This window comes from Mytilus californianus, unplaced genomic scaffold, assembly GCF_021869535.1.
Source record: "Mytilus californianus isolate M0D057914Y unplaced genomic scaffold, xbMytCali1.0.p SCAF_11, whole genome shotgun sequence".
Taxonomy (NCBI): Eukaryota; Metazoa; Mollusca; class Bivalvia; order Mytilida; family Mytilidae; genus Mytilus; species Mytilus californianus.
In genome coordinates, this window is record NW_026262593.1 from 44,306,482 (window position 1) to 44,330,090 (window position 23,609).

The 23,609-nt window shown below is 32.8% G+C and overlaps 1 protein-coding gene and 1 long non-coding RNA gene across 2 annotated transcripts; both read left to right on the forward strand.

Moving 5' to 3' along the window:
• Positions 1-4,157: 4,157 nt before the first annotated feature.
• On the forward strand, positions 4,158-7,027 carry LOC127720167 (uncharacterized). The gene is made up of 3 exons (XR_007990639.1): positions 4,158-4,254; positions 6,542-6,613; positions 6,753-7,027. It is a non-coding gene; the product is annotated as an uncharacterized LOC127720167 (long non-coding RNA).
• A 1,421-nt stretch (positions 7,028-8,448) lies between these two features.
• LOC127720142 (uncharacterized) lies at positions 8,449-22,936 on the forward strand. The gene is made up of 5 exons (XM_052226604.1): positions 8,449-8,525; positions 9,423-9,509; positions 13,757-13,843; positions 15,868-15,981; positions 17,673-22,936. Exons 3-5 carry the CDS (start codon positions 13,762-13,764, stop codon positions 22,520-22,522), a joined length of 5,046 nt encoding a protein of 1,681 aa, XP_052082564.1. The 5' UTR covers positions 8,449-8,525; positions 9,423-9,509; positions 13,757-13,761; the 3' UTR covers positions 22,523-22,936.
• Positions 22,937-23,609: the final 673 nt, after the last annotated feature.

A 23,609-nucleotide genomic window follows, 5' to 3' on the forward strand; every position in this document is an offset into this window, starting at 1 on the left:
GTATTTTGTTGTTTTCAAATTCTTGACAGGCCTTTTAGTGTTCAAAGACACAAAAATGAATAACCCTAGTCATCTGAATGTTTATATAAAACACTATAAAAAATTACAAATTGAAAATATAGATAGTCATGACACTGTATGAATGCAAGTTTTCTCCAAAAAGTGACCATGTCATTATTTAACATCATTAAACGGAAATTTTTGTACCAACAACATATAGCTTTTTAAGAAAATTCTATGGATTACACATTGGAAATTTATTGACTTAAAGACAAACTTAGGAACGTTTTTCACCGATTTGTTTGTGCTTTTAATACAAATGTTCACCAATTTTGAAGGAATTCAATCAGTATTATTTCAAAGATAATAAGAGATAAATGCATTATTCTTTCAAAAGTCAGTTAAAGTTCAACGAGCTAAAGATTGTATGCCAAATTTTAAGAAAAATCTGTGACATAACCCATTTACTGTAATTTGACCTTAAGGTATAAGTAGACTTCAAGAAATCAGTGCATGATGGCTCATTTATTGAAGTAAAAAGCCAGAAAAAGAGGACCACAGTAATCCATAAACACGAACATTTCCATCATTTATGCCTGGATTGTTATAAACTCTAACCCAAACATCATCACCTGCATTCATCTGGACTACTATCGCCTGCATACCAACACCCCATGTGTCTCCATTACCAGAATAAAGTCTGACAAGCCCATTTCCATTCTTAACTATTTCGGTTTCCATGTCTTCTCCATGATGACTCATGATTATAGCATCAAAATGATATACACCAGTAATTGGCGCTTTAAAAATACTGGTGTTTGGGTCAAGGCCACCTCCAACATTAGTTATGACGTGTTCAAACAAAACGGTTTGTCCAGCACCTAAGTTTTCTTTGTGACTATCCATAGTAGAAGAAAATGCAACAACCCGAGGTAAACTACCATCAACTGAAATAAAGTCATAAAAAGAAATTGTTTCTGATTTGTGGGAAATTTTCCCTAGTATGTAAATGCCGTGATCGGCCAAACCCAAGTCTTAACTTAGAATAATTTCATATTATCTTCATATTTAATTCGCAAATCTCAATAAATTCGGATACACAAATTAACTTTTAAATTTTTGTTTAGAAATGCTTGGTTTTCTTAAATAAATTTCGTTTGTTTTTATGCTTCTCGTTAAATTTTTTTTTTATGTTATTTAGTATGCTGAGAAAAGTACAACAACTCTTTTCTGAAAGGTCTCGACCGGCTTCCGTAGAACTATTTGTCACTATGATAGAAAAGTCGTTTAAACTGTATCAAAATTCCTGAAAATTGCTGATTTTATTGGATTTCTTATGTGAGTAAAAAGTAAAATGTTTATTAGTACAACGCCTTTATAATATAATGTAAATCGTAACCTAACAAGTTATTCTTATGTTGATGTAGACCTTATCAATTTTGTTTTAACAAAAAATATGTATTATTGCATGAAATATATTACATGAACATACCCAATATCCGCTTAAAATCCTTTGAAATATCATTATTGTCAGGCAAATTGATCTTTTGGTATACCGACTCCTTTTCATATCCATTATCACTTCCGTTTTTCATATTGATATGTATTCTACCAGAATGGAAATAGCTCATCGAATCGACTTTATCATACTTTGGGATTTCAGTACTTGTTTTAGACATTTCCTTTGTTAATAGAAGTTCGCGTTCTAACACTTTTACTCGATTTTTAGTATCTTTAGCGTTCTGCTTGGTTAATTCAAGGTCACGATTAGTGAATGCAAGATCATTTTTTAGAATGTTAACTCTCGATTTGTAATGCTGAATTTCGTCTGACATGACTTTCAACTGCGATTTAAAGAATTGATTGTCCTCCAATATTTTCGCAACAGTCTTGGAAATGTCAGGAGGTGAATTTGACAATCCAGCGTTTATGTTAAAACAAAAAACAGTCACCCGACAAACTGAGACGGCTAAAACCAGGAAAATTGTCGTAAGCCTCATTTTCTGATAGTTTATAATCTAAACAATGACAAAGATAGCTATGTTCAGACAATACCTTATATCTAAGGTGTGTAGTAAGTATTACCTTATCCTTATGAAACAGTGACCTCGATAATAAATTGTAAGTATACAGTGCCGGAAAACTTGAACAGTATAGAAAGTGAAATGATTGTTTTTTTTATTTAAGAATACTCCTGCACCCATTGGTTAATACGAAATCACTTCTTTTTAATATATTTGAAATTATATCTTATGTTTGGTGATGTAATAAGTTAGTGATTTCTCTTAAATTAAAGAAAAAATGCAAAAATCTAAATGTTTAAACTTATTTTTTACGGCTTTTAAAAAAAAAGTGCATGGTGATCAGAAATAAACGACACGAGAAGGTAGAAAACTGTGTTGAGCTAAAATTTGGTAAATGGAACATTGGAATGCTTTTTCGTTTTTTGTTTGTTTTTCATTTTCATTATCTCGTCTCGCATCATATCTTTTCTCTTCCATTATCTTTTGTTGCTATGATGGCGCCAAACCTATTGTCTCAAAACGGGTTCTATAACAAAAAAGAAAACTCATCGTTTGTAGGTTTTATGCCAGAAGGTTAGAAATCAAAATACTAATCATTAGGTGCATGAAAAGTCACATGTCGTAATACAATATAGTAAATAATGTAAAACCAATACTACTGAAAATTAGTGACAAAAGTACTCGATTTTCTAAATAATCTACTACGATGAACTTATATCTTTCAATTAACCCCAGAAGATAACTTTGGAGTATTATTATTTGAAATTTAGTGCATCAAAATGTGTAGATCAGAAAATGGGTTTTATCTTTGGAATGGTTGCCCTTATGCCTTTTATAGCCTCTAATACTGTATAGGTTTTCTCATTGCTGAATGATTTATGGTGACCTGTTACAGTAGTTATTTTGGGCCTTCTATAGCTGACTATGCGGTATGGGCTTTTCTCATTGATAAAGGCCGTACGGTGACCTACAGTTGTTAATTTCTGTTTCATTTGGTTTCTTGTGGAGAGTTGTCTCATTGGCAATCATACTACATCTTCTTATTTTCATATTGTAGTACATTGATATGTTTAGAACAGACAAACAAATCTTAAAGTTCTCTCTCTTTGACAATAACAATCAATAAAGCATACTCCCTTTCCCCCGAAAGTAGAAGGTGCGATAAGGGCCACAATTGGCTTAACAAAACTGAAGTTAACACCATAATGTAATTTTGGAGTTAAAAAATTTAAAGGTACAGTTTACAGTATTTACTCTTTGTAAACATTCGTCTAGATTTGAAGTTGACAGTAAGATTTATAATCTCTTTTTTTTTTTATCTAATTCAAAATATTGGAAATATCAAGCTCGGGTTAATATCATTATATGTTAAACATGTTAGGTGTTGTTTATAAAGACACAGCTATTTAGTTGGTTCTATCATAAAGTATGTGAAAGTGTCTGTAATAACATTTAAACGAAAGCTCTACCCTCCTTAGGGAGATATGACATTAGAAGGTTGGGGTTTTAATTTTAGATTTAAAATTTTATTCATGCCACTGATCGCTCCTATTTTTTCGTCTCCTAACATTCTCAGAAAAGATCAATATAAACACACAAAAAAAACAGAAAAGATACAAACGTGCAGTGATTGATACAATTTGATACAATAGATAAACTAGGTATGAAACAGTGTCATCGCAATTTACAGTAATTAGAAATGTTTGTAATCAAGTCTCGCTTTCACAGTAATTTGATATCTGTAAGAAGTTTATTGCAAACAAATGTAGAAAAATAAATACTAGAAATAGGTCTTTTGATCTCTTATTAATTACAAAGTAGATTAGTAGAAGGAGCAAAATAGTATTTTCACTTCTGTTCAATGTACGAATATATTCCTCGATAGAGTTTAAGGGGAAAATATGATACGAAGGCTCCATAGTTCTCAACAATTCATGCTTGTTTAGGCAAGTCCGAATCTGTGCCAGTGTCAGGTACAATATAATATAAAATATATTCACAATCAAGTAAACATATCTTTTTAGTCGTATGTCAACATTGCTATATAGATAACTTGAACAAAAGGTTCAATGTTATTTAGTTCATTTAAATTTCCACATGAGTTAACTGAAATTCCACCCGATTTCTACAATTATTTGTTTACAGGTATTTTAACTCGGTCATGTTGAATTATAGAAGTATTTGTTGATCCCGGATACGAAGACAATGGACGAAAGCGATAATGATTCTGGTAGGATGCCTTTCATTTTATATGTTTACTGTAATTTAAATTTTAAAATATTTTGGGGTTAAAAAAAAACTTTCTCAATACTGTTAATTAGTCTTGATCAATGAACATTTTGTAAACAATGTCGGCTGTTAATTTATTAAAATAGGAAATTATGTTTGTGGTCATTAAAGTTTGTCGAAATTTGTAATTTTACATGTGCACTGACATGATTACATGCTATTTGATAGCGCAGATATGTTATTGATCAGTTCTTTTTGTTGTAAAGTAAAATAATTTTCTATCATGTGTAAAACAGTGTAACCTAGTATAAAAACAAACAGAGAAATAACTTATTGGTGTATGTAACTATGGATGAGTTGCTGTGTTGTGAAAATCCGCTGATCAGAGAGAGAGAGAGAGAGAGAGAGAGAGGACACACTTGTCGATTGTCGTATTTGGTACAACCGATAACTTCGTCCCTACTATTAAAATACATTTAAAGTTCGCCTCATTCCGAATATGGCTTGATTTACCTAATATAATTATTAAAGTTGTTATGGAGCTATTTTAATTTAGTGTAACTTAAATGTGAAAAGAAATTAAAACGTGGGCCGCTGAATTTAGAACTTACCTTTGTAATAACTCAGTAAAACCTAAAACGTAGAGTGACTTGCAATTTATTGGATGCTAACAATATAATATATATATATATATTTATATATTCCTTTAATTTATATCTCTACGAGCTAATATGCATGTAGGTCACTAAATATCTGCTGCTCTTCTCGCAAAAAATCTAACAAAAAAATATAATAGTCTATATATAATGATAGTTATGAACATTTCAGTTTTATTTACAAAATGATTTTTTGGTTATAAGACCTACATATACCCAGTTTTACGCAAACTTTAGCACATGCATACTTCAATACAACGTGTAACCTTATTACTAAAGGAAGCTCTTGAACCAGTTAAATTGATTGTGTACTTGAATCGATGTGTTTAAACATCAGTTGATATCCATCAAGTTAACTAAACATACTAGTAGGCCAATGAAGGGTACAATAATATAGATCACTATGACATACTTTCATGGGTGATTTTCATGTTCTTTTTGGTGCATCTTTACTATTCTTGCCTAATTATAGAACAACTTCCATTTATGAGCACTGAAATCGGACATAACATTTAAGATAAGGCAACAATTACATTTCATGTAAGTTTCACGACAATCCGTTAGTTTGATTGGTTAACAACAATCGCGCGTCATTCAAAAAATCAAACTTCATATCAAAATGAAATGTTACATTCGTGATGACACGTGCGTCCACAAAAAAGTGCACAGGTAAATAAAAGAAAAACTTGGTCTTAGCATAAAAATTAAATTATAAGAAATGAATGCTTCTTTTAGTAATTTGATAGGGTTGTAAAAGTGTTGATCGTGCTCACATTTTTAGAATGAAGCGTTTCCGCGCTTCATACAAAATGTGCTTCGGTCAACAAATTTTTACACCCCAATAATTTACAAAAAAAGTATTCATTTCTTAACTGAAAGGTAAACTGTTGATAAAACTAGCTTATTTTGTTATAAACAGTTGCTTTTCTCTCCTAGATGCGCGGTGCATAAAATTGTATGAGAGTTAGTCATTCAATTCAAGACTTCTAGCTTGAAGCTAAATATAAGTAAGTGAAGCAGAAAATGTAGGTCTTTATGATCCTTTTTTCACTTTAAGGCTGATGTTATGCAGTCTGATATAAAATTAAAAGATTATAGTCTGCTGACTTTTCAATCGTCGGAATCATACCAAAATAAGGCCCACTTCAATGGATATCGTATCACTATCACATGAAAATTAAATAAAAAGATAAGCAAATATATTACTAAATCACACATGTGTAAAATATACAGTCACATTGATAACTGGCTAGCGTACACTAATGGTCATGGGGGCCTCGGTGGACGAGTGGTCTAAGTAGTTACTACTGTAATCACTAGCCAGTCAACACTGAGGTTGTGAGTTCGATCCCCGCTCATGCGGGTCCACTCGACTCCAATGTTAATTGACTAGGATTGTCAGTTTTCCTATCGAAGGTCGGTGGTTTTCTCCGGGCACTCCGGCTTCCTCCACTAATACAAACTGGCCGCCACGAAAAAGCCCAAAAGCGGTGCTTAAAAGTTAAACACCAAAAATCAATTCAATCAACTAATGGTCATGATAAAGACACAAATAACGACAAACATGGTTATATGTGTCCCTTAATAAAGTAAATCATGTGATGAATATTTTTTTTATTTGTCTTATTTCAGAAATATCCATAAGTAAGAAGCGCAGAATTAGTCCACCCGATACAGGTCAAAATGGCAAGGATTGTAAAAAAGGTGATTTGAATATTATGTTTAAAATTTGTATTTTGTTGATTTTATTTCCATCTGATAATTTGGCTTAGTTCTGGGCTATATCACATAAATCGATCAGACTTTCACTTATCTTAATAAATGCTATTCATTTTGCTTTTAGCATGCAACGAAACTGGACCGCATTGTTCTACCTCAATGGAAGAGTCAACTTTTAAATCCCCGAAAGTTACTGAAGGTAATTAATGTGTTACGTCTCTGTTTTTGTCAATACTTCTACTGTTTAAGGTGTACCAAGTAGAAAAGTAATAATTTATGTGAAGCAGTATTGGCTACAATTTTGACAGTATGAGGTGCAAAATTACCTTTAAACATCTACAAGAACGGAAAATTGAATGATGCATCCTTATGTTCAGCCAGATTAGTTCATTTTCACTGTTCGTAAAATCTTTATTTTAAAAGATGTATTTAACATTTCTTTTACACTCGATTGGAAAAAATTCAGAAAAATAGAAAAAAATAAAATAAAAGGTTTGATTGGTGATTGCTTTACGCTGCATCAGCACAAAATAGCTATATCGCGGCGAGAAAATGAAAGGAATATATCAGTACGTGATAGCAATTGGAACGTTGAAATCATCACGTTTGTCATTGATCTAGTTTAAAATCGTCCATATGTGTCCATAAGAAGAAAAAAGTTCAAGATATGAAGTAAACATTCTGATATCGTTATTATCCTTAATGTCAATATGAAAATAAGAAGATGTGGTATGATTGACAATGAGACAACTCTCCATCAGAGACCAAAGACGTAGAAGTATGGGTCATCTATGTGTCACCGTATGGCCTCATACAATGAGCAAAATCCATACCGCATTAGAAGCTATAAAAGGCCCCGAAATGACAAACGTAAAACAGTAAAAACGAGAAAACTGACGGCCTAATTTATGTGCAAAACAATAAACGAAAAACAAACATGATACTCACTGGAATATATCATAAGTCGAAAACACTCATTGTAATAGGTTATTCAGTGATAGGACATTGTCAATATAACAAAAGTGACATTAAAGAACCTGGTAAGAATTCTTTTTGTCTTGAGAAGGTTTGTATGAATTCTGCTTTATATGATTACTAAAACAAGTCGGTTGGTAGCGGTATAAAATTGATGCCCATTAGAATACCGACTATTTATTATCATACTACCAATTACAACAAATAATATGTTGTCAATCAAAAGTTTGGTAATATCATCCTTCGTATGATTTTTGTTATAATCAATGTGGTTCTTCACACAGTAATATTTTTGTAACCTTGAAAAAGGAATTTGTATCTACAATTCCAATTTTTGTAGAAAAGGCATGAGAAGATGTAGTCAATCTTTTCATTGAGCATGGGATCGGGTAACTGTGGCATAGTCTTAAACTGCATCCATCCGTAACCCGAAGCTTTTCTTCCAGTTGATGACTTAGTCAAATATTGATCCATGTCTTGGAAATTGGAAAAGATGTTAAATGGTGACAGATCTATATTAAAGCTATTCATAGTTTGGCTAGACTTCGTGACGATTTAGAATATAGTTACTTCTCTTTGGTAAAAGGCTGTTTTTCCCTCTACACTTCCTGATCTATATAGGGAGGTTGTCTTGCTGTTTCATCCCATCCCTCTTCACCGGACGGTCAAGTTAAACTGAAACTCGACTTTTCCAGTTAATGCCATAATAAACAAAATTTGGATCGGAGCCTGTGCTAATTTGCTTGATGTCTATTTTTTTTTAATGTTTTATTATGGTTTAGAAGGTCTGTTTCAGTGAGACAAATACCCTCATACCTACTTATTTATATTTATTCATAATAATACATGCATACTTAATGTTTAGAATTTAAACAAGCTAGACAGAATATACAAGGAAAGAACAGCTCAGATGACACAAGCAGTAAGTTGTACAATAAAATAATGCTTCATATGAAAAAAAAAACAGTTCTTAATGTATTATTTGAAAGCCATGCGATGTATAGGCAAATATTAGAAATCTGGATAAAGCAAGGTTTGTAGGTACAACAATAACACTTGCAATATATGAATACATTTTGTACCCGAAGAAGGAACTAAATGGTCGTGCATACATTTTCCCAAAAAATTTTAAAATATATCGTCTTTTCTAAGTTGCTGTTTTATGTCATATCTTAAAGTTTTTGTGAATCGGCGATTTTGGTGATGATATCTTTTTTTTAAGTGTATACTTTGTTTAATTTAATCGCGACTTAATGTACGGGACGATTTATCCCTTGATAATTGATATAGACACCAGTGTTATGTTGACCAATAGATGTTTTTTTAAAGCTATTTTACTTGTTGATTTGTTCTCTCATTGACTCATTCTTCACATATATGAACTTAACGTGCAATGCTACTGGATCTAAATTACATAATGTTAACTAATCTTTGCAATGACGTGGTATGGTTTTACAGTTGAAATCAAGATTTTGCTGAACATAGCACTTTTGTGTGTCAGAAGTTTTTTTTCTGGATATACCTTCATCAGAAACGCTCAAAATCAAACATTTGAAAGCTAGGAAAGTATGAGTACTAGACATGCGAAGAGCTAATTGACCAAAACATAGCCAAATTCATCTAAGATCAACTTTGCCTGAGGGATGTGTAACCTTATAGTTTCCTATTAATTTCTTAGTTTTTAAGAGAATTAAAGGAAAGTTTGTTAAAAATCATGCCAGTATCGAAGCACTGACTAATGAGTTGATCATACCTTCGCGGACTTACAGTTTACCAGCAGTTAAATAACTGATATTGACAATGCATGAAATAATTTCAGCAAGTAAATCAAAACGTCGTCAACATACGTGGAGTACTTCTAGCACGGATCTGTCGTCGTCAAGGGAAGAGGTTCCTTTGGAAACAGGTAGGAAATGCAAAATAACATATAAATACATCATTCTTATTTACCAACCGTAGGTAGTGATAAATTAATAAATGAATCAATAAAAAAAACCTAAAAACTAGAGGTACGATTAGCAAAGCTCACAAAATGATACCCGCTACCATCATTTGATAAGGGAAACCCACAAGTAAAGTAAATGAAATAATAATAAAAAAAAAAAATGCGCAATGGCCTTTCAAGGAACGTTTCAGTTGATTTTTATAAGGTGTTTCAAAGGAGTTGCGAAATGTACCACCCAGATAAAGTATGTGAAGTTATCAGCCGTTTCGTTATTCGATATTCGATATTCAATATCCAACCGGCTGCTAGCAGTCGGTTGGATATTCAAAATTAAGTTGAAAATCATAAAAAAAATAAATACTTGATAACATTAAAAGCACGATTTTCATAGTTAAGAGGACTGATAAGATACGTAGGAAATCGTTTAATGACCTCTTCAAGCTGTCGTAAATTCTCGTTGTCGAATATAAACCCTTTTCTAAGTTGCATATATGTCTTTATAGATTTTTATCAATAAAACAACTTCAAATATGTACTTTTATATATGATATTTCTTAATACAAAAGGAAAAACCTATAACTCTAGAAACATTTAGAAATATAAACAGAAATATTTATGGAAAGCCCAAAAAAGAAATATATAGTGAAAACCTACCTGAGACCGCTTAAATGAGGGTGAGACCCCCTGGTCTTTCAATGTCCATAAAATTCAACTTAATCATAGACTCTGTATATGTAAAGGTTGTATTAGAAGGATTTCCCAGAATAATGTCATCTTCGATATCTACGGAGGGCTTAGATTGTCACTTTTCAGCTAAAAATTGTCAAAATTTTAGGACAAAGGGCACAGGGCAATGGTGAAAGCCCCCTGATCTCTCAATCTTTCTAATATTATGCAGACATTTAGTTAATAGGTAGATACAAACGTGACTAAAAGGAATTTGGATACACTTCCTGTCTTCCATGTTTACGGAGCGCCCAAAGTGCCTGTTTGATATTCAAAATATATAGTGAAAACCTACCTGCGACCGCTTAAATGAGGGTGATACCCCGTCCCTGGTCTTTCAATGTCCATAAAATTCAACTTAATCATAGACTCTGTATATGTAAAGGTTGTTTTAGAAGAATTTTTCCAGAATAATGTCATCTTCGATATCTACGGAGGGCTTAAATTGTCACTTTACAGCTAAAAATTGTCAAAATTTCAGGACAAAGGGCACAGGGCAATGGTGAGAGCCCCCTGATCTCTCAATCTGCCTAATATTATGCAGAAATTAAGCTAATAGGTAGATACAAACGTGACTAAAAGGAATTTGGGTACACTTCCTGTCTTCCATGTTTACGGTGCGCCCAAAGTGCCAGTTGGATATTCAAAATATATAGTGAAAACCTACCTGAGACCGCTCAAATGAGGGTGAGATCACCCTGGTCTTTCAATGTCCATAAAATTCAACTTAATCATAGACTCTGTATATGTAAAGGTTGTATTAGAAAGATTTACCAGAATAATGTCATCTTCGATATCTACGGAGGGCTTAGATTGTCACTTTTCAGCTAAAAATTGTCATTTAAGCGGTCTAAGGTAGGTTTTTGCTATATATTTTGAATATCCAACTGGCACTTTGGGCGCTCCGTAAATATAGAAGACAAGAAGTGTACCCAAATTCCTTTTAGTCACGTTTGTATCTACCTAATAACTAACTGTCTGCTCAATATTAGGCAGATAGAGGGATCAGGGGGCTTTCACCATTGCCCTGTGCCCTTTGTCCTAAAAGTTTGACAATTCTAAGCTAAAAAGTGACAATCTAAGCCCTCCGTAGATATCGAAGATGACATTTTTCTGAGAAATCCTTTTGATACAATCTTTATTTATACAGAGTCTATGAATTCGTCGAATTTTATGGACATTGAAAGACCAGGGGGGTCTCGCCGTCATTTAAGCGGTCTAAGGTAGGTTTTCACTATATATTTTGAATATCCAACTGACACTTATGGCCCTCCGTAAACATAGAAGACAAGAAGTGTACCCAAATTCCTCTAAGTCACGTTTGTATCTACCTATTAACTAACTTTCTGCTTAATATTAGGCAGATTGAGAGATCAGGGGGCTCTCACCATTGCCCTGTGCCCTTTGTCCTGAAATTTTGAGAATTTTTAACAGAAAAGTGACAATCTAAGCCCTCCGTAGATATCGAAGATGACATTATTCTGGGAAATCCTTTTGATACAATCTTTATTTATACAGAGTCTATGAATTTTATGGACATTGAAAGAACAGGGGGGTCTCACCGTCATTTAAGCGGTCTCAGGTAGGTTTTCACTATGTATTTCTTTTTTTGGGGCTTTCCATATATATTTCTATTTATATTTTTAAATTTTTTCTAGTGTGATCGGTTTTTGTTTTTGTTTTAAGAAATATTAGATATAAAATTACAGTTTTTATGTCGTTTTATTGATAAAAATCTATATAACATAAAGACAAATATGCAAATTACATAAGCATTGATAAGGATTTATATTTGAGGACAACGAGAGTTTAAGACAACTTGAAGGAGTCATGAAACGATTTCCTACGTATCTTTTCACTCCTTTCAACTATAAAAATCATGCTTTTAATGTTATCAAATATTATATTTTTTATGATTTTCAACTAAATTTGAATATCGAACCGACTGATAGCAGCCGGTTGGATATTGAATATCGATTATCGAAGAACAAACCGGCTGCTAACATCCATCAACTAAAGGAGTGACAAAGTTCATTTTTGCTAAGAAATACTCCAAAGATAAATAAACATTTTAAGGAATATAAATAATGGGAGTATATGGTAAAGATTCTGAGAATAATTCAATGAACTTTGACGAGGGGTTTAGGAGGCGAAGCGGATACAAGTATAAATTGTCCTGACTATACTGTGTTGAAACGAAAGTCAAAATAAGATTGGATGACGAAATGAAATAAGTAATGCAAAAGTCCACCATGAGAGATTCTGTGAAAGTTTTAAGAAAAAAGTAAAATAACAAAAAATACCGAACTCCAAGGAAAATTCAAATCAGAAAGTCCCTTATCAAATGGTCAAAATTAAAGCTCAAACACATTAAACAAATGGAAAACAAATGTCATATTCCTGACTTGGTACAGGCACTATTATGTCAAGTGGTTCAGGATCAGTTGATGATACAAAGCTGGACTGTAGTACGCATGAGCGAAAGAATAGACCAACGAGAGAACGTTCGCTCTACCAAATCACTAATCGGGGACATATTACTATTGGTTATGGCATAAACAATGAATTTAGTAAAGAGAATATCATGTATGATTATATTACCTCAAATGAGACAAAGAGTTTTATAAAAGATAACAGAGAAAAATAACAAAAAAAATGACGAAAAAAAAGATCAAACGTCGTAGTGAGGTTATAAGGGCATGGGTTGGGATTGAGCATTTACCTTTTGTCCTTCATTCACCCGCCTATACTAACAAGTACATGTATATACAGTGGATAAAATAGCACATAAGACGACTACCTATGTTACACATTACAAGAATTGATATGTTCTTAAAAATCTGGATATTTCTTGAGATTGTTTAATTAGTGCTAATGCATTTATCTCAGTGTTAAATATTTAGTTGGGTGTTTTTGGTTATGTGAGAAGTTCTGTTACACGTACAAACAATATAAACATCCTCAAATGTCGTAGTGACAACAGTGAGGGGCCTGATGGGGGGGGGTCACATCACGATTCACGAGTTGATTTTTTTGTCAATCACGATTCACAGAAAATAAATTTCCATGATCATGGATCACGAAAATATAAAAACAAAATAAATATGTAGAAAAACGGATCACGATAGCGAAAATGCGCCGATCACGAAGAACGAAAATAACCCATCAGGCCCCTCAACAGTCGATAAACAAACAGATTCATGTGGCTTGACTTGACCATCAAAAATCATCTATGATACCAGGCTTATAATTTGGTACGCCAGACGCGTGTTTCGACTACACAACACTCATAAAAACTCAGTTTAATATCTACATTTCTCAAGAAAGTCAAAACATTATTGAAGATATTAATCCATTGGAAAATATATATTGTCTATATCAATAAACTTTAATTTTTCTTACCATGACACCGCTACAGTATTTGTGTTTAGATTCGGTACATAACTTTTCGAAATTGAAATCTTAAGTAAATTATATTTCAGTGTCGATGGAGAGTAATATTGGAACTAATGACTGTCCATTGACTGGCGGCATATCATCTGTTCTTGGAGATGGATGTACTTCAGGAAGTAGGTATAACATAACGGCTGTTTCGTGTTTCTTCAAATGTAAACCATCAAAAATATCAATTTTTTTTAAGTTACTATGAAATTCATTCCTGAAACTTGCCAAAATAATTAATAAAGTTGTCAATCAGGATTATAATTGAAAAATCATCAACAACGTAATATATGTAACAGGTACATGAGGTAATGTTGATTAAAAAGGCCAATAAACGCTACACAGGAACTGCTTCAGTCAGGATTCTACTTCGTCAAAATTATCTCCCCATTACGCCAGTTCATTTTTACAATCGTAAAAATGGAAGCCATTGTAGGGATGACGCGCTTCCAATTTAGCTCTTGAAAACCGATAAATTTATCCACATAGCACCATTACGATCCTTATATGCCAGGTGTATTTTAAAAGACAAATGTATCTACTAGCTAATGAGCATCAGTTAATGTACTTGTCTGCATTCAGTCAACTTAAAACTATTGTCGGATCGGTTGTCAGGTGGAATTTTCGGAAATTCACAAACATTTAAAAAAATTCTAATTAAATATTTCGTGGTAGGGCAGACTAAAAATTTTCAGTGGTTGAAGACTATAAACCCTAATTATCACACACAAAAAATGAAGTTTTTTCGAAGATATACATTTTTAAGATCCAACTTAAAAATCAGTCGTCAAGTACTTTAGTAAAAATTTGCTATTCGAACACACCTACTCTGTTTTTGTGATTCATTAGAAAGGTATTTCACTTGACCCATATATTCAATTGTTTAGTACTGTGAACTTTCGATGTTATAAAGTCAACCTGTAGCCTTGATATATAAAAATAATAGAATCTTAAGCGAGATGATGTATCAAATACTCTTGCTTTATATGTTTTCAAGACAAAATATTTAACTCAAACACGCCCTAACATAAAAAGGTGCACTCGATTTTATCTTTTCGATGCAATTGTTACCATTTTTTTTTTTCATTTTATCTTGAGTTACATAATGGAAGGGCAGAAACGAAAATTAAGGAACAAAGAGATTGATATGTTCTCCGTCCGTGGTAAAAAAATAAACATCGGAGGTTATGCATTTTTCAGATCCAACTGAATAGACACCCATGTCGTCGACTTGATATCTAATTGTTCTGCTTAATTATGTAATAGATAAATTGAAAACTTAAGCAAATTGTGTTTTTATGATAAAATACTTCGTAATTTAGCCAAAAATTGTCATTTTATTTGTTTCTATGAACTTTTAAAAATTTTGTTACTATAGTAAACATTACAGTAAGCATTTATTGCCTTCTCTAACAAAGAGCTTCGATTCTTTTGTTCTATTTCAACTGGGTTTCCGCCTGGCTTAGGTTGTATGTTTTACATTTCGTTACAACTAAATGTGACCAAAAAGTCATCGTTTGTATTTCAATGAATGATAATGTTAATAACTAATAAATTACTGTTGTTATCATTAAATATACGTCTATATATATTGCAAAATCTAGAATATTCTTATATTGCAAAATATAGATATAATTGGCAACTTTTTGTTATAATTGATAAAAAAAAATGTGACAAATGAAAAAGTTAATGTAAAAAAAACAAATAAGTTAGATATAATTATGAAATACGTGAAATCTTGATGCTTGACAATTTTCAACGATTCATTTTTCCTCTAACGAGAAAACAAAAATATAAATCATATAAATTTGACAATGCAGTTAAGCCGAAAGGTTGTGCTCTCTATTCTGACTCTACATAGATTTAGATAACCTCTTTTATTAGAAATCGATATTTTAAATTATTCTGCATTTTTTTTTACAGGTTAAGTGGAATACAACTTACACTCATTAATATATAAACTTAATAACATTTACATCAATGAAACAGAGTTTTTCAATTGTACATTTAGTTATTTTGGAAGGAATGGTCATTTCGTCCTTTTTGATATTTTTCATGTCCTTAGGTTGCTTTGTCGTGACCTTTATACAACGTCTCTATTAGTCATGATATTTTAATTTGATTTTTAGTGTTAGTATATTTCTTTTTATAGCTTCAGTTTTAAACTTAAAAGGAGACACTTTTATTTTTGGGGACCAAAAAACAATTAAAATAGCAAGTGTAACTTACAACATACGAAGAACTGAAGAGGAAGGAAATATACAACGTAAGCATGAGTTATAAAATTCTATGATTTATAATTACAAAAATGTAACTCAATGTATTCACATTATTGCTTTGGATTTGTTACAATAAGCATACTTATTGGCTATTAAGGTTAATTACAAGACAATTCAATCGACTTACTTGGAAGAATAAGAAACAGTTTACTACAAAATACCATTAAAGTCTTTATTGTCACTTAATTAAACCGTAACCCCGAAGAAATAGACACAGGTAAAACCACATATTCAAAATCGCTTGTATGTTATGTCATCCAGTTTTATAAATATATTCAGCTGAGATCACAAGTTACATATTAGATAATTTGAAATCTGTTTTACATCAATTCTTAAAAACACGTTAACGAACATGATTACAACAAATTATAACCTCACAGTTATTAACCTTCCTCAAGGTCTACCCCAATTTTTGTAAATCCCTACTTGTGTTTTTGTTAGTTATTACTTTTATTTTAATAGGCCAAATGTGGTCAAAAGTTCATTTTTTGTTCGCGACTAGTTTATGTTGTAAATTTAAACTATTTCGCACCCAATCATTAATTAGTTCTTGTGATTTTTGGACTTATATCACAGTTCGAATCTCATATTTCATTTTTGTGCCCCACCTACGATAGTAGAAGGGGCATTATATTTCTATTATGTGCGTCCGTTCGTTCGTCCGTCCGTTCGTCTGTCCCGCTTCAGGTTAAAGTTTTTGGTCAAGGTAGTTTTTGATGAATTTGAAGTCAAATCAACTTTAAACTTAGTACACATGTTCCCTATGATATGATCTTTCTAATTTTAATGCCAAATTATAGTTTTGACCCCAATTTCACGGTCGACTGAACATAGAAAATGATAGTGCGAGTGGGGCATCGGTGTACTATGGACACATTCTTGTTTATTTCATCAGATTAGTAAAAAAAGTAAAATAAACAACAATATTGAATTCCAAGGGAAATTCAAAACGGAAAGTCCTTCCTATAATGACAAAATCAAGAGCTCAAACACATCAAACGAAGGGAAAAAACTGTCATATTCCTGACTTGGTACAGGCATTTCCTAATGTAGAAAATGGTAGATTTGCCAAAATTTGCCAAAAAGTCAAGTCCCTGATAAGTGAAACAAATTTATTGATTTAGAAAATAATAATTTCTAAACATGGCTATGAAAGAAAAATACTTCTTTGTCAGGATTTTCCTGCTTAAGATCGAAGTTCTCTCCAGTCACTACGGCTCCCTCCACTAAAACAAACTTACCGACACGAAATAGCCATTAGTGATGAAAGTGACATTGAACACATATCAATCACTAAATCACTTAATTTGAGAATAATAAAAACATAGTGCATAAACTGAAAACCTTATAATGAAACATGTAACTAAATTACCATTTATTATGTTACATTAGATGACTGCGGAGTATGGAAATATAATACAGAACTTTTGAATATTCTACCATTTCTGCCTAATATCATAATTAAGGTCTAAAAGGCATCACTGTTGAAGACCTCGATGTGATTTTGAGGTGAAGAACTGCAATACAAGCACTGTTCCTTTGCTTTTTTGTGTTTTTTGCTGTGTATGTACTGAGTTTGTGTCATGGATGGATACCCTATAGGCTTTGTTTTTTTTTCTATCGATTGTAAATATAGTCTCTATTTTCAAGGAATTTATTATTCGATCAACCTTTTTAGGGGAAGAGAACTTTCTAAAGCAGTTCAACGCTGTAGAAGATCTATTTGTAGAAACTAGAGGATATATTGATGCAGAGGAAAAACTCAATAAAAACCATCACGTGTTGATTACTGGTTCATCAGGTGAAGGGAAATCGTTTATAGCTATGAAGCTTGTGAATCAAAAGATGTCTGAAGGGTACAGTTTAAGGGAAGTTGACAACATTACACAGTGGAGAGAACTGGTTCAGTGGAGAAAGAAACAAGTTGTTTTGATCGATGATTTATTTGGGTTCACCTACTCTTCTGACAAGGATGATGATAATCAAAGACTGATAACTCATATTGGTCTAATTTTTGATGATGAAATAAAAAATGAAGACTGTTTGTTCGTTGTAATGACATGCAGAAAAAGTGTTTTGTCAAGAGTCTTGGAATATCTCAAGTCAAATCAGTTACTTGATAAAACCAACATTGTTGACTTGTCGGATGTCGGATTATTGCCATCAGAACGTATGGAAATCCTCGACACGCATCTATTAAAATATAGAGCACATAAAAAGATTTTAGCTTTAGAGAAGCAGAAAATAATAGATAGCAATTGTCCAATTGGCTATCCGAATTGTGTCCATATGTTTACAAAGAACGATAAGCTTTTTGATAAAGGTAGTGAATTCTTTACATCTCCCATCGAATATGTTAGAAAAGAGATACACCGATTACATAAGGCTGATGCTGATGTATATGCTCTTCTTGTATTCTTACTTATTAGGGATGGAGAAATCAAAGAAGTTACTCTTAACCGACTTTGTAGTGAAAGTGATGAATTTTATCTACTTCAAAACATTGTTCATTTCCCAACTGTAAGACAGTTCACCACGCGCCTAAAATCAGCATTGAAAAGAGTTGATGATGCATATATTTCACAAGAAGGCACAACGATACAATTTACACACTCTTGTGTTTTAGAGGCCGTTTGTCTGTCTTTCAGTGAAACATTAGAGCACGAGGCAATAAAATGGCTTCCATTTCGATTCATTGTTAAGCGTGTTCGAACTACTGAGTTTAAGAAATCAATTGATGATGAAGTTGTTACGATACGAGAGGCCGAGTACGAAGATCTTTCTGCAAGATTTATTGAAGAAATCAAACGTGGGAACATCATTGAAGTTTGTAAACATCAAGCGTTTGCAGTTCAACGGTTTGTGAACAGCTTCATTGGTCTGTTGGAGAGCTTAAGAAGAGATGATATAAACAGGCTTCGTTTTATTTTACAAGTCACGGAACAGGAAAACCATCAATTGGCATTGTTAAATGGATCTTTGTTATACTGGGCTTCTTCTCTTAATGCTTTTCAACTTTGCTTATTGTTGCTTAGTCGCAAGTTCTATGACTGTATTGAGGACAAATTTTGGGTTCGTATACAAGCATCAGCTGCATTTGTACCAGCCTGCTGGTATGGATTCCCGTCTCATATGTTAAAGGGTTTAATCAATCTAATGGCAGACGTTAATAGTTCTATCCACGAAAAAAGAGTATCTCAAACTCATTTCTGTGATTGGTGTACGGTTCATGACAGAGAAGGAATGTCTGCTATACAAGCGACGATCTTTGGTGAGAACCTACGTAAAAATGAAACATTGTTGTTTTTACTTGATTACAAAGCTAAGTTTAAAGCAATTTCAAACCACAGACCATTAGTGGGAGCAGTACTAAATTTCGTGAAAGATGGTAACAGTATATCAAAGTCAGACAACTCGTTGAAAGCTATAAGAACTTTACTTGATGGGGGAATAGACGTCAACTGGAAAGATGCACACGAAAGGACAGCAATTTGGTACTCTGTCGTTTATGACAATATTGATATTGCAAAATTATTGATATCGAAATCTCAGAATATTACAACCCAGTCGTTGCTGCCTTTTGCAAAAAGTATAGGTATGGTTCAATATTTGGAAGATCGAAATATCGATCAAGATTATAAACAGACAGACGGGCATGGTAAAACATTGTTGCATAGAGTGCAACATGATAGTTTAATTCAGTATTTCATAGATAAAGGTTGTTCCATTAAGCAAAGAGATAAAGACGGAAGAACTCCAATTTTTTATTCTAATAGTGTGGCTATATGCAAGAAAATGTTAGAAATGGGCAATTCAATAAGAATAGAAGATTTTGATGGCAAAACAGTCCTTCATTTTATAAAAAACATCGAAATAATAGAATTTATTCTGCAGAGTTTTCCCGAGAAAGAAGTACAGAGAATATTAAACACAGCTGACAAATGTAATCGCACCCCAATTTTTACTGCTACATCTCTTGAAGTAATTCATTTGTTAATAAAGTATAAAGCAAACATAAATTATCAAGTAAAGGAACACAGTATTAGTGAACAAGGCTACATGATAACAGACGATCAACCAGGATTGAAAATATATGTCATACCTAGAGATTCAAAACCGCTTAAGGCTTCTTCAATTTACTGTGCTAATTATTTGAAGAGTCTTCCAAATATCTTCCCGAATTTACAAGACGATGACGTGGAAGAAATGGACTTATTAACAAGTACATTATGTCCAACAATGTCATCGGAATCTTTGGAAACTAATGTCAGCACACAAGTAACTAGAGAAAGCACGGAGTATGGCATAGAGTCGAGTGAAGAGGACACACGAAGGGAGCGATACACAATTGGTATGAAACTTGCTTTAAACGGCAAAATAACTGAGAAACTTGTTCGGGATTTGATTGACAGTGGGACCAATTTCAGCCTTACAGATGACGAAAAGAATACATTTTTACATTATATGGTTTCACCAGATCATAAAATTAAAGACACACCAAAGATAGTCGACATGGTTTTAAAATCAATGACATCACAACAACGGAAACGTATAGTAAATCAACATAACTCTTCTGGAAACACAGTACTGCATTTAGCTTGCTCTTGCACAGATGTTAATAAGCTTCTCCATTCTACAAGACATTCACTTGTCAGTATCTTGTTAAATGCTGGTGCAGTAACAAACATAGCAAACAATAATGGCGAAACGCCCTTACATTGTCTATTCAAATGTACATGCTCTGAAAAATTAGAAATCGGTAAACTGCTGAAGCAGAACTCACAGTTAGATCTCCAAGTATTCATCGAAAACCGATCCAAGGAAATTCCACTCCAAAGACTATGCTGTATCCAGGACCAATCAAATCGTTTCACTAAAGATGCTCAAAACGTAATTGAATTATTGTACAAGGTTGACTTTCTTAAAGAATTTTTCCTAAAAAATATCGAATATTTTTTGACGAATTCTAACGTTTTGATTATTGAAACTGTATATCAGTGTTGTCAAGAACTATTGCAAAACGAAATAAATTCGCTTGTCAATGTATGTTCTAGAGATTCACATAAATTGAATGTACAAACATGGATACTATTGTCACTTATTGAAACAGCAAACAAAAAAGATTTGTTAGCAGAAATGAACCTTCATGGTGACGATAGACATATCATACTGACAAGTTGTATTTCTAAAATACACGAAAAACGCAGACGAATTTCAGTATTAAATTTATTACTGAATAACATAAATGACATCAATGAAAAAGATAGTGAAGGTAGACCTCTGATTGTCAATGCATTATTGGCATGTCGATACCATAGAAACGATATGTATAGAGTTATTAAACTCTTTCTGAAATTTGGTGCTGATCCAAATATTGAGGATAAGGATGGATTATCCCCCTTCCACCACTGTATTATGTCAAGTGCAGGTGACGACTATGTTTTAAAGTGCATCAAACTTCTACAGGACAGCAAAGCAAACTTAGAAGTAGGTCGTCCATTGATTTTAGCTGCACAAGTAAACAGATTACGAACAAGAACTGTAAGATTTCTTCCAAAGATTGTTTCTCCTGATGAAAAAGACGAAACAGGAAATGCCATACATCATTTAGTTGTTTCCTATTCTAAATACAGTCATAGTTTCCAAGTATCAACAACAACTTTAACAGCGCTTGTTGAACGGGGTGTTGATATTAATATGTACAACGGTAATGGCGAAACACCTTTGCATGTTGCTATGCGATTACATGTCCAACCCCACGCTGTTATAGAAATGCTCAGAAACGGCGCTGACGTAAACAGAGAAAAACGAGAAGCAGACAATTCACTGGGATCGGAACCAATGGAAATTAGCGATTCTGTACAGGAAGAAGAATTATCTATTGATCAAAATGGGAAATCATCCTTTCAGTACATGCTAGTATATTATAAACTTAACAGTCTTTCGGTTGTAAGGGAAATGTTAAAATACGGAGCAGACCCATTCCAAAAAGATACACAGGGACGAAATTCATTTCATATTATCACTACTATGATGACACCGGATTCGTTCAAAATTCTGCTTTTACTTTTAAGTCATTTTGAATATTCAGGGGGAGATAAAAATATACAAGACAAATTCGGTAATACGCCATTGCATTACGCGTGTACAATAGGAGATAACGATGATGGATATTGTGCATCCTTGCGTGTGGCTGTTATCCGTATTCTGATAGCCCAAGGATGGGACATGAATATGAGTAACAGTCTTGGACAGACTCCGTTCCATCTACTTGTTCATCAATATCATCAATTTACTAACAACTTGAAACCCGAAACAGAAAGGTGTGTACACAACATCGTAGCTATTATGAACATTTTTCTTGCAAAACGCGTCGATCTTTCAAGAAAAGACAGAGACGGAAAATCCATTATTGATTATATTGATACCTGGAAGGTCAGTGAGTTGAAAAATTTGGTGGAAAATACTAAAAGACCAGAGGATTTACTGCGATCTTTCGAATGTGTATTCAGTGAAAGTCGTAACTGATTGAGAGTATTATCTAAACACCAGCGTCACTTTTTATATTGGAAGCCTGCAATAAGTATTGAGATTTCCATAGTTGATGAAATATTTTTCTCACAAAAAAAGACCAAGATGTGATTGCATTCCCTATACCGAACCTGCAACATGTCGATCTTTCAAGAAAAGATAGAGACGGAAAATCCGTTATTGATTTTATTGATACCTTGAAGGTCAGTGAGTTGAAAAATTTGGTGGAAAATACTAAAAGAACAACAAAATACTGTGACAACGATTGCACTCTTTTAGGAAAGTCTTTTGTTTTCCATAGGCTCTAGAATAGATAGGCAAAATAATTGTTAGCAGTAGACATGAAAGTGACTTATTTAGTTTAATATGGAGGTTACCCAGTTGTTTATTGTATTAAATATAAATATGGCACCTTTACGTTTTCTAATGTTACTTGTTTTAGATTAACATACTTAAACAACTAAAACTGCTTCGTTTCTATCATTAAATATTATATTCTTTAAATTGAAAAAAGTCATATTCTGTCTGGCCTTAAATATATTTGTAAAATTGTACAATTTTTACTCACTTTTTTCGTCGTTTTATTCAACGGTTGATATATTTGAATTATGGAGTATCAATATAACAAAATCGAGTATCACTGAAAATGCACCATGAACTTGTTAGATATGTAAAAGAACTGATCGTATTTGCATATGAGTTTAGTTGAAAGGTTTTTGACGAAGAAAGGCGGATATAAAAAGAGGCAAAAGATACCAAAAGGACACTCAAACTTAGAAATCGAAAACCAACTGACAACTCCATGGTAAAAAAAAAGAAAAAGACAAACAACAGGAAACAAAACATAATAAAAAACTAAAGACTGAGCAACACGAACTAATAACCATGGCCAATTGATAACAAATTAAGGATGTTCGCTCCTCTTGTTTTTGAATTGTTGCCAGATATCCGGAATCCTCTGGTTTTATCCATGTGCCAGTAAAAATTTTGCCCACTAACCCCTACTTTTCTTTCCATAATTTGATTACATATAGTTTAAAATGTCATCTTTGAAAATCTTATAAAATCCTTGTTATATTTTCAT